Source organism: Diuraphis noxia, unplaced genomic scaffold (genome assembly GCF_037042655.1).
Source record: "Diuraphis noxia isolate RWA-SAM2 unplaced genomic scaffold, SU_Dnox_SAM2 contig0004, whole genome shotgun sequence".
In the NCBI taxonomy this organism is placed as follows: Eukaryota; Metazoa; Arthropoda; class Insecta; order Hemiptera; family Aphididae; genus Diuraphis; species Diuraphis noxia.
The window spans coordinates 53,235,098-53,248,220 of NW_028301714.1; the positions used below are offsets into that span (position 1 = coordinate 53,235,098).

At 31.1% G+C, this 13,123-nt stretch overlaps 1 protein-coding gene across 2 annotated transcripts; it reads right to left on the minus strand.

The window, feature by feature from the left end:
* Positions 1 to 32: 32 nt before the first annotated feature.
* On the minus strand, positions 33 to 9,969 carry LOC107161747 (glucose dehydrogenase [FAD, quinone]-like). 2 transcript variants are annotated; one of them, XM_015508266.2, is made up of 8 exons: positions 9,613 to 9,969; positions 4,495 to 4,640; positions 3,445 to 3,723; positions 3,238 to 3,364; positions 2,530 to 2,906; positions 1,807 to 2,199; positions 659 to 1,057; positions 33 to 570 (listed from the first exon to the last, which is right to left on the minus strand). In XM_015508266.2, exons 3-8 carry the CDS (start codon positions 3,673 to 3,675, stop codon positions 211 to 213), a joined length of 1,887 nt encoding a protein of 628 aa, XP_015363752.2. In that variant the 5' UTR covers positions 3,676 to 3,723; positions 4,495 to 4,640; positions 9,613 to 9,969; the 3' UTR covers positions 33 to 210. The 2 variants fall into 2 exon arrangements, with proteins under 2 accessions (XP_015363752.2, XP_015363753.2); XM_015508267.2 differs by having other exon boundaries at positions 9,609 to 9,969.
* Positions 9,970 to 13,123: the final 3,154 nt, after the last annotated feature.

Consider the following 13,123-nt stretch of genomic DNA (forward strand, 5'->3'; position numbering starts at 1 on the left):
GTTGACAAATACCTATTAATAATATAGCCAAATACAAAAACTTAACATTTTAATATATATGTACAGTAAAAATGGTAACAAAATTCGAGTACAGTATATTATAGCAATATTTGTACATGGTAAGTATGCAAATGTAAAATGGCACAACTAAAATATGTATAGTGGCATGTTGTCGAGGTCAAATATTCAGTCATTATCAGCTGCCACCCTTCAACCATGGTAACGATCGTTGTTGAAAAACCAATCTTGTTTGATCATGTCAGATGCTTTTTCGGCGATCATTATTGTCGGCGCGTTCGTGTTACCGCTAACGATCGTGGGCATTATCGACGCGTCGACCACTCGTAAACCTTTTATGCCATACACTCGAAGTCTTGGGTCCACTACGGCAGTAGGGTCACTGGGTGGTCCCATCTTACATGTTCCCACTGGGTGGTATATGGTCATGCTAAAGTGGCGGATGGAACATTCCCAGTATTGATCGGAACCGAACTCGAACCGCGCACATCCGGGTATGGGTACCCGATGGAGTCGTGAACGGTACTGTCGGAAAGCTTTTCCCTGGCCAATCTGTGTATAAAATAAATAGTCAGATCAAAAACTAACTAAGCACGATCCGATGATAAAATATCATTTTTTACATTGGTCCAGCACTCACTTTTACTGCCAACTTGACACCCTCCACCAAAGTCGCTATGTCAAGAGGGTCGTCAAAATAATTGGCGTCTATATAAGGATAAGCCAATGGATCTCTAGATCTCAGCCTAATACTTCCTCTAGATCTTGGTCGAAGTAAAAGGGGCATAATGGTCCATGCATCGTTTTTGGCAATTGGACGGAAAACTTTGTCGTATATGTAATCTTGGACGCCCAGGATTTTTCGTACTTTAATGCCGTCGTCGGAAGCTATACTGGCTGGAGCCATATGGAATTGAATATCAGGATATTCTGTGTTGTTGGCATAAATGGTAGGGATGAATCCAAGTCCTTCGACACCACCGAGCGTGGTCATCGGTCCATTTTCTCGTGTTAAATACTCCATTGTAACAGGAACTGGCTAAACATTGTACTTAATATTATTACATTTTTCTTTTTTATTATTATTATTATATACATATACACACACACACACACATATATATATATATATAATTAGGTATTTTAGAAATATACTAGAAAAAATGAGACAATTAATAACACTTTTATGTTGTTATAATTACTTAATTTTTGAATGTTATTTATCTTAGCTATAGGGTATTTTATTTTTGTAAATATAAACTATTATTTTTAAAGAGTGAAAATACTTTATAAAATTTGTTCTACAAATGAGATCTTTACTGATGAATTAAGTTGATATTTTAATACGAGTTAAAAGTATAGTGGGTTCATTATAATGCTATATATTTTTTGCATATTTCATGAACATTTTAGTCACAATATAAACACATGATATAAATTATCATAATACGTTTGTTATATGACATGTTCATAAATCAATAACATAGAATATATATAAATTAATCATTATTTGAATTAGGTGAGAACTAATATAATGTTAAAAACAAAAAAAACTGTTCTACCATAATTTAACATTGATATCAAACGCTCTTACTATAGTCGAGAATGTATTCTATTACAAAATATTTTACCTATATACATTTATGCAACTCATGGTTATATATATGTGATGTGAATTATGCCAGATTAGGTTACCTAATCGTGTGGGCCGTACCTAAACTGTTACTAGGTATAAAAATAAAAATAAAAAGCGCGTTCTTGATTCAAAAACACAAGTTCACCACGTACCCTCAGTCGGTTTTGTACTATGGCCACGGGCTTGTCCACGATGAATGTTAGCCCGAACATTCCCACGTGGTCCTGTAAGTTGTCGCCAACGCGCAGGTCCTGCACCACGGGAATTCCTAGTCGTTGCAGGTGTTCACGGGGACCGATCCCGGAAAGCATTAGAAGTTGCGCGCTACCAATGCTGCCTGACGACAGGATCACTTCCCGTTTCGCATGCACCAAATGCATCCGGCCATCTCGCAACAGTTGCACACCTGTAGCTCGATTGGTCGCTGGGTTGATGATCACTTTAGTGACGTGCGCTTGCATGGCCACGTGTAAATTGGGCCTGAGCCTAGCCGGCCTGAGGAAAGCCTTGGCAGTACTGCACCGTGTACCTCTCCGGATTGTTCCCTGTACAGGTTGGATAATTAAAAAAAAACAATGATAACATAACTAAAGAAATCAATTTTTTTAATCTTACAATATTTTATTTGCTTAGGTCTTGTCAATGTTTATAAGATAACAAAGAAAAAATATATATATATATATATATATTATACGCATTGTATTACGACAGAATAGATTTTAACTGCATTTAATTTAGTTGATACTTAAATGTGTAAGATATGAATGTTGGTCAATGAACAATAAAATAGATGCTATTTTAATTTCAATATTTACGATAATTTCAACGAATTTGTTAGCGGTGCATATAAGCATTAAACAGTAATTATCAATTACCTGTGCGATCATGAACCCGGTTTGATATTTCCCGTTGATGTCTCTGTTCGGGTAACCCGTCACTTCTTGGCCGGATTCTACAAATGATACCACTAATGGACTTTTCCATGGTGCTTCTTGAACAGTCAACAAACCACCGGCTCGGTGATACGGTGATCCAGGCCTGGCTAAGTATGGATTACGATTATCCTCCGATTTGGTGAAGTATTGTAATATTTCACTATAGCCCCAACCTTCGTTGCCCATGTCACGCCACCCGTCGTAATCATACCGATTGCCTCTGACATATAACATATAATTCAGCACGCTTGACCCACCCAGTACCTTACCACGGGGCCAGTTGCATCGACCATTTTTTAAGCCTAAGCATGCCTTCCCTGGAAACAAATTTACAAGATAATGTTAATGAAACATTCTCGTATTTTTTTTTACTAAGGTTTAGTTTCTACTGAAGAGTATTGAACAAATAATTATGTAGATCAGTTATATAAATTTACGTTTTATATATTATCTTATCAATTCCAAGTTTGTTATCCTTCGACACTTCGTCGTTGTAAAATTAGTTCTCCAATTTTTGCCTAATCGTAACATAATTAGTAAATTACTCTCACTTACCATTATATGCATTTGTTTTTTAAAATCAAATTTAATTTAAAAAAATTATTTATCAAATGAAAATTGTGTTTATTTTAGATTTTTGAGGCTTACCCGTTGGTTCGGTTTTATACTGCCAATCCAGACGAGATAATTGAAGGTAGGCCGCCAACGAGGGGACATCGGACAGTTCGTTTTCATCCGGACCGGCTTCTAATAGTAAAACACTCCAATGTCCAATCTGATGATTGGTGAGGAATTAAATAATACAAATAAATGTTTGAAATAAAACCAAATTTCTAGTGAATATATATTACATACCTCCGATAGCCTACTGGCAACGACAGCTCCTGCTGATCCACCGCCAATCACGATAAAGTCATATTCTGACCTGAGTATTTTCTGATTGAACGGTCGTGACTCAGGATCATAAATGTCATACCGGTAGTAGGCCATAGCGGCTATCAACACCGGTATCATCCATACGCTGGTCCCAACAATAGTCAGGCCAGCCTTTAAAGCTGATCCGGCCGCAATTAAGGCGAATATCATATCCGCTAAGCGTGGTCACAGTAGGGCCATTTCTTGTAGATATGGGTTCTAAAACCAAGTATTATAATGTTAATGACAGATTCTAATTAATATACAGTTTTCGATGAGTATACATTTTTATTTTTAAAACATCAAATTAAAATATATGGATATTTTACATCCGTCTACAGATTTTAGCATACATTATTTTACTTTTGTAACTATTTTTTTTCATCATCTAAGAATTATATAGTATACCTATGTATTTCAATATGGCTTGAAAATCTTATCTTATCAAATAGTGTTAAAAACTTAAATATAATACAAATAAACATTTAATAAATAATGATTATAATTAGTTTTCTTAAATACTTTATTTTTAATTTACGAAAAAGGTGTAACAGTAAGATTTAAATATATTATATATTTTATTATGTACATAGTATTTTAATTCTATAGCTGTTTTTGAATATCACTATCAGTATGGATTTTTTAATGTATTTAATTTTATTTGTATTACTATAAAATATTGTATTTTTAGACGGGAAAAATAATGTTCGTTATATACGATATAGTGTCATCGATTCAGTTTTCCATATTAGACTGAGTCAGAATAATGAAAAACTACCTCGTTGAGAAATTACTGGGTGAGTAAAAATAGAAAAATACTAATTTGATCAAAAAGAAAACAGTTTGATGAATGTTAGGAGAGCATATACATTATATACAACATATACATGTTATAATAGTATATAATAATTAATATTCAACGTTTGCCCACCAGCTGTACTATGTATGTTATTAAATAAATTATTACGCGGACACGTAAAGGTTCAATACCTGAATTTTGGATTGTTGTCGGTGAAACAGTAGCAGTAAACGGATCCCTGGCGTGTCCGTCGATACACATTGTCCACACTGACCTAATGTACGTGTTTTTCTGCAGCGATTTGGCTTTACATAATGTCCAAACCTCCCTTCGGCACCTGCACAAATCACACGGATATTATACCTACATTGTTTCGACGGTTTTCATAATACGTCAAATTATTCGGCTATTAGTCGTAGTCGTCGCCGACCGTTTACTACCTGCATATAATATTATTATGCTTAATACGATTTTCTGAAATTGCGTCACATGTCAAATGACAATTGGAACGATAACGTTGTAATTTTATTCTATCGAGGTCACCTGGTATTAAAATATATATATATGTTATACATATATACATATACGCCTATATATATGTAGTTTATACAAATATAAAATATGTGCAAGTTTTTTGATGGGGATACAAAATATATAATATAATAATGATGTAATCCAAGGATACACTTTCACCTGACCGGCAATCCGACTGACCCCTACGGGCGTTATACTCGCGTATAGGTAACCAGTCTCATCGTCTGCCCACCGGCCACCGTTTGCTGTGTGTCCAATTATTACATAACCATTTATTATTATTATTGACTATTCTCTTAAATCGTATGTTTACAATCGAGAGTAAGTTTCCTGTTTTACGAAAGTCACACGTCATCGTTGTCGTCGTTGTCGGTGCAGCGGTGTTAAAGTTCACGACCATCACGGAATAACGTGTGCGTTATTTTGTGATGATTATAATAATAATAACAATAATAGTATTAATAGTGATATTTCGTAACAAACAAATCGTGAGTGAAGCTCATCGGTCGTGAATAACTAGCATATACAGAATCCATCTTACAGTATTGTAGGTATATATTATAAAACTTCTGTTAAATATTTTACTGAACTGGACAGTGGTTTTGCGCGAGAACTGCTACGTGTTGAGACGATGTCGTATCAGATTTGCATAAATTATAATATTATATCAGTGAAAACGTCGAGTAGACTTATTATGTGATTTGTCCCTCTCACGAGTTCGATATAATGTTTAGGTATCGAGTTGTAAACATTATGTAAAATTGAAAAAAAAAACACTGTCCATTATGATGATGCGGCAAATTCATTATTACGAAATCAAGAGTCGATGTCGGTGTTGTGCTTATTTGCCCAGTGAAACTGTTTGCATAAAAAGGAAAAAAAAACAATAGGTAATAAACGAAACAGTGTCTTCCAATGATATATCATTGTTCAAATGCATAATTCATTCTTTATTTTTCAGATATTTTGTTGGTTGATACAAATTGGATGTAGGCCTTAAAATATTTATGACGAAATCAAAGAAATAATAGGGAAAAACTTTCTAGATCACTCTAAATTGTGTTGTAATTAAAAAGCAAAATGTTTTACAACTAAAAAGTTCAGAAACTGTAATTTAGTCTTCATTATGAACCATATTCATGTGTACACTATTCTAATAATGAACGAATTGTCTGAAATGTTGGTTGTATTTAAGTACTACTTTAAATAGTATATATTATTGCTCAAATTATTGTATGAAAAAATGTTCATGCATATCAAAGAAAAATATGTTTGAGAAAAAATCAACGACTTAACAAAATCAACAATTTAAAATAACTAGATATTTTATTATTTATTATTTTATTACTGTATACCTTATATTATTACTGTATATGATTTTGTTTTTGGATAGAAAATCCAAAAATTTGAATATTATTTTAAAATGGCATTTACATATTATATAGTGTTAATTAATTATTTAAGTTATTAAAATGAAATATTATACTTAAATTACAACTTTGATGGATTGGTAGCTTTTAAATAGAAATTCAATAATTATATAGCCTACAGGAAAAACATAATGTAACACAATTTTTTGACGTTGAAGGTGTAGGTATAAATGACCCAGTATAAACGCTATAGGTTAATTAATCTTTTTTTTTGCTTAAAAAAAAATTTCTTTTTTAACCACCTTTAAGTTTTTCCAAGACCTCCTATGACACAAATGGTACAAATTCAACATAAATATAGGGATAATTAACATTTTAAGCAGTAATAAAATTAGGAGATAAATATGTTTTAAAATATCACTTACACTTAGCAAATTTTATCCATTTTTGGATTACCCAAATTTGCTCGGAATGATTTTTTGATTACAATGATATGTCATTTTTTTTTTAATTTGAAAAAATCACAAATTTTCCATAAAAATGTTTTTTTTCAATATCTACAAACTAATTTATATTAAAATACATGTAATGAACTTTTATTATAATTAATATAAAATAAGTATATACTAAAATAGTTGCGAAAGCATTTTAACCAATCATATATCAACGTATTAGTTGAAAAGTGTATATCTATAATTGAATATGTAAGAAATTCACAAACATTTTTATTCTGTATATGTATTTGGATTATAACAAGAATATAGATGTATTTTATATTATATAATGCAAATACACGCAATTACATTTATGAATTTGAAATTATACAGTTAGGAGTGCCTACCTACGTATTCACTATAATTATAGTGTACGAAAAATACATTTTCACATATTTGCGATAAATTACAGTAGGTACCAACAGATTTATTTTAAGTAAATAGTTTCAAAAAAATCAACAATTTATTCAGATGAACTAAGATTAAAAATAACTGTATGTACTATACATACCTAAAATGTAACTGTCTTTTTATTTTATTTAAGGTGATGGAAATGTTCACATATTATATTATGCTATAAATCTACTGCCATTAAATATCTTATTTAATATGTACTTTATTTTATTAGTTATAAAATATTATATAAATTAATTGGTAATTCCTTATCAGATATAATAAAGGTAATACTATGGTTTTAAGAAGATTAAAATATAATATATTGATTATATAATTTTTGTGAATGTGTTTTTGCTTAAAATAAAAATAAGATGAGTTTTTTTTTAAATAGTATCTATCAAACGGATACTTCATCAATGAAAATAAGAAGGTGGTAGTAAATTTTCATGAAAGGTATTGCATAATGTCATATTTTTTAACATTCTGCAACGCTATGGTGAATTGAAACCTTTAATTAAATGCTTATTCTCTAAAAAAAAATTAAATTAAATAATTGTTGGTGTTAAGTGAAATGGAAATAAAATAATATGAATATACGTTAATTCTACTATGGTTTACGAGCAAAATGTTATGCGTAATAATATTGTATAATTGATTATAAAATGTAATCATTATGTCATACATAGTATATGACTATGACTTATGAGCCTATATAATATGTACGACGTACGTATATGATTATAGATATATTTTAAGAACTATCGTTTATCAATAATTACAATAAATGGCAATCTATGATTTTTTTTTTATACCAGGACAATTCACGCTTACACGATTAAATTATAGGTATAGGTAGAAAAATTTACAGCCGATCGAAAAAAATTAATTCCATCAACAAAACGAAGTAAGTGTCAGTTGTTTCAATTTTTATTTCTGAATGCGGTAAATTCCATAGTACAATTTTATATATTGGGCGGATGGGTATGACGTTGAGATTAAGCATATTATTATACATTTTCTTCAATTTTTTCGATTTCACAAAAAATAATTGTTTCAAGTCATCGAGTGTACAGTATATTATTTTAATAGGTATATATAAATATTTTATTTAAATATATATATATATATATATTTTACGCTAATCGGTAGTTAACTATTATACATGTATGTAGGTAATAACAATTGAGTAGCAAGTGACAGTAATAAGGCTTAATGAAAGCTTTCTAACTTTATATGACGATATATTGTTGGAGTAATTTCACCACTAGGTATAGAGATGGTGGTATCGGAGCATAAGCTGTACTAGGTACGTGTAACGATATTGTGCTAGAAACTTCATGTTACATAGTCTTTTTAGAGGTTTTTCTCACCGTTTCAAATACTTCTTAATATGTTGATTTAAGTAAAAAATATATTTCTGGAATTAGTTAAGGCCTATAAATAATGAATGTTTAACGTTAATAATTAATATAAAAATAGGTATTAAATTAAATTATCAAATAAAAACTCAAAATTTTGGTACCTAGGTGAATTATAAATTAATTTGTTAAGCTACTATTTAGTATTTGAAACCAGAGGGCACTAAGCATCCCCTCCCCCTCCCTTATCATTCAGGAGCGCCTATGACGTGTCCATTAGTATTTTCAGTGGTGTTCGTCAATTGCGCCGGATTTGGGACACTACCTGTATAGTATACATCTATTGCGCCGCTATAAAAAAGGTATATAAAAAAGGTAAATTAAAAAGGTATACATCAATTGCGCCGGAGCATTTGACAATGACACAGACTGTCTTGGTTAGTTTTAATTTTTATAATAATTATATTATATTATATTTTATTAAATATTAATTTATATTAATTATGTTATATTATAATATATTAGTTAAAAATGAATTTATATTAATTATATTATTTTTATAATAATTTGTACAACAATAAACAAAAATATATACATTACTCACAATTTAAATAATTTATAATCTTAAAAGTCGATGACTGTAAAAGTTTTAAACCATTTGATATAAAAGTGACTTATCTGGCAACATCAGCTTCATCATATTGTGAGGCAATTAAAAATATGACGTCGAACAAAATATGGTCAAATATCATATTTCATTACACACGTAAAAACCATAGTTGCAAAACCTATTTGTAAGTTCCTTATTTGCCAAATATACAACAATGATAATCTTTAAGTTTTGTAATCAATAGAAATAATAGGTATTACACATGTTTATAATATAATGATGTATTTAAGAATCGATCGGCGCAATTGACGTACACAATTTATAACATTGAAGTATCGATCGGCACAATTGATGTATACCTTTTTCCTATCCCATAATTTTTCTTTTTTTATCTGCGATTTACGGCGCAATTGATATATTATGCCCTATTTTCAGATATCAAAAAATTTTGTTTAGACGGTTATCATCGTACAGGGTGGGTACTGGGTATATACACAGGATAAATTCAACAGTGTTATGATATTATCATAATATAAGTTTTACCCACTAATCGAGAATAATGTTGTGGAGTATAGCTTTTTCGACGTCTGTCAGCAACCACTATACGGCATGGAGTCACGGGACTTGAAAGCAACGAGAAATACAATTATCGCGAACACTATACGCGTTGTGATTTATCACTGAGACGGTGAACAATTCAATCAGAAATTACTGTGTAAGCAAACAAAACTTTGAACGGACAGAGATGACGGACGGCAAAAGTTCGCGTGCGGTATAATCGGTCGGGTAACCGCGGCGGCGCGCACAAGGACGACGCTACTATACTGCGCGGACGTTGACGTGCGTCTCGAAGCGCGGCGGACACAAACGTACTTTAGTGCATCGCTAAACGACCATAGCCGCGTGGCAGAGTAGACCGCAAACGCTTTCCCTTTCTCCTGTACAGGTGTCCGTCATAGCAACGCTGTCGCACGCGGTCTGTTGCCTAGAATCCACGCGTGGTGCGGCGGTATGGTTTATACGTAGAGTTTTACACGAATCCGAGAAATGGGGGGGGGGGCGGGTAAATTTCTAAAACTAAGCTTACAATGATCAAAAGGGTGAATAAATTCGCTCAACCTTCAGACCTTCCCAAAAGGGTTTTTTAAATGTATACCAGATAGACGAATTTCGTATAAAAGTTAAGAAATGTATATATACACCTAAAAGTGATTAACTACATATTATATCTCTATACATAGTATAAAAGCTAATATGAATTTGGACTATACATTGCATACTACGTTATCATTTTAGATTTTGAGTGCTTAGAGAATGTATTGATTTTACAGAGAGATCTGCTTGTGTTTGTGTGTGTGTTTTTATTGTGTCTGTGTCAATATAAGTATTCGAAATAATGATTCGATTTTCAGGAATAATGATTCGATTTTTAGTATCTTTTCTGGTGGAAAAGTATACTCAGTTAGCGCGTTGAACATTTTAATTCCCAGTAGTTTTCAAAGGTAGATGGAAAAAAAAGTCCCAGAAAAAAAGTCCAGACGTAAAACGTCCCACCTTTAATAATATAGAATCGATTATAATTGATACCTTTTATTTGTGTACCTATAATGATTGGCAGTCAAACACATACTGATAACCCTATCGATATAATTGCTATAATAATAATCGATATAATGGTAAAATGTTATGATGAAATTACATATACAATAGTCAATAATACATAAATAAATATAAAATTATTATAATAATACAATAGGTATACGATATACATATCGAGGCCCTGCTACATAATATGTATGTAGGTATGTGTGGTATAATAAAAATAATAATACATAATGTATATCGATACAATAATGATATAGATACGATTATCAGTATGAGTTCGACTGCCAATCATTAGGTACAAAAATAAAAGGTATCAATTAAAATCAAGTCATATTTAAAGGTGGGACATTTTACGTTGGGTCTTTTTTTCCGTGATTCTTTTCAAAAATGACAAAAAAAATTAAGAAAAAAAAAGAATTTTTACGCAAAATCTGGTTTTCAACAAAATTGATTTTGGTTATTGGTGTAATTCTAAAAAAAAAATTGCTCTGTATTCATGACATTTTCACTAAATATTTATACTAGCATTTTCTGTGCATGGTAATATTCTTAAAATATTTTAACTCAGGTTGAGCTATACAGGATATCCCGTGAAGATTTACCCATTGCGAAATCTCCCGAAATAATGGTGATATCGAAATTCTAGTTTTGTAATATGACTCACAAGGATAAGAACTACGATTGTTTTTGAAACAAAAATAAAAAACAATTTGTTTCATATTTTAATTTATTTTAATGTTTAGGTAAAAAAGTTAAAAAATATATTTTTTGATTTAATTATTTCCTAAAAATTGACCATACCAATTTTGTTGAATTTATATTTCTGACGTATTATTGACGTGTTTTAAATTTAAAATTTTATTTCCATTAATTTTCTGATTTTTAATTTTTTTTTAGTTTCGAGAAAAATTGGGAATTATTTAACACCGTAATGTTATCATACATGTGACCCGCCGCGCCGCGTGCATTCCCATACGGTTGGCCGAATACCTTCCGTGTTCCTAATATTGTTATAATCATATTTTATATCTAAGACTTTAAAATTTTATTCAAGATTCAATTTGTCTACTTTTAAAACACACAGACAAAATATGTCTTCCAGAAAGTCAAATTAAATTTTTAATGTTTAAGACATTGAATATTCACTCGATTTTTCAAAGATCGATTTTCTTATAATCATTCAACAGTTGTATTTTTGTTAATTAACATTATTTTCAAAATAACTGATGTTTAAGCGAAAATAGAACAATATATGTACTTAAGGTTTGGATATTCCATATACAATACGTAATTATGGACTCGGCAGTATTTATTTTTTTTGTGATGCGTTCACCATTATTGTTATTCTATTGGTCGATTTATTAGAATTTATTATCTATAGCCGTTAAATTACTGAACGCTGTACAATGTACATTCATTGATTATAGATATATTTCTACAGTAATTTTATTATTTTTATATCTCTATATGGTTTGTGTGGTTGGAGAAATACTTTAAAAGTTTCTTCTTGTTGGTATCATTAATGTAAATCGTTTGTAGTCATAGTTTTAAGTTAAATACTTTTAAGAAATATCAGCAAGAGTTGCAGTTTACACCAAGCCCCACGCAGAATTGATTGGGCTCTCATAACATTAAACATCGTGGTATGGTACACGCGTTCATAATTTAATTTTTATAGATCTATAGACTACTGAATAGAATATAATTATTTGTTTCACGTACCAATTCCTGCTATTATATAACAGAGAGCTATAGGACACGCTGCGAAAATGCCATAATATTGGTAAAAGGAACACAGAGAACAGATGGAACAAAATTAAATGACATATACAGTACACATAAAGAACAAAATACAATAGAAAAGAATAACTCACGACACCGTGGTAATAACAGGAATGATGATGGGTTGATGGTGGTAGATGGTTGTAGATGGTTGCAGATGGCGTATATTTGCAGATGGTATATAGTTACAGGTGGCAGAGAGTGACCAGTATGAAGATCAATATAATATGTGTGTAGTGGAGGCGACTTTGGCTTGATGGATGAGCAAGACAAGATACGAATATATATATAAAAAAAGATGCCAGTGCGCACACGTTGGACGAGACCGAACCTTTTACGTCGATGACTTCGACGTTGCGTGTGTCACAGCAACCCGACGCACGCTGCTTTTGCATACACACACGCACGCAGAATAATATTGCATTAGTGTTATCATATTATTATATATTATATTTAAATTTACCGTCGTTAAACGGTCGGAAAGCACGTGCGGATGTCTTCGCTATTTACAAGCTACAGCGTATATTTATACATGCGTATACAAATAATTATATTATAATGTATATTATCACTATACTATGGTGCATTTATGCAACATTATTATTCTGGACGTTTTTAAAAGAAAACGTTTGAAAAAAAAAATGTCAACGTTTTACAAGAATTATTTCCCG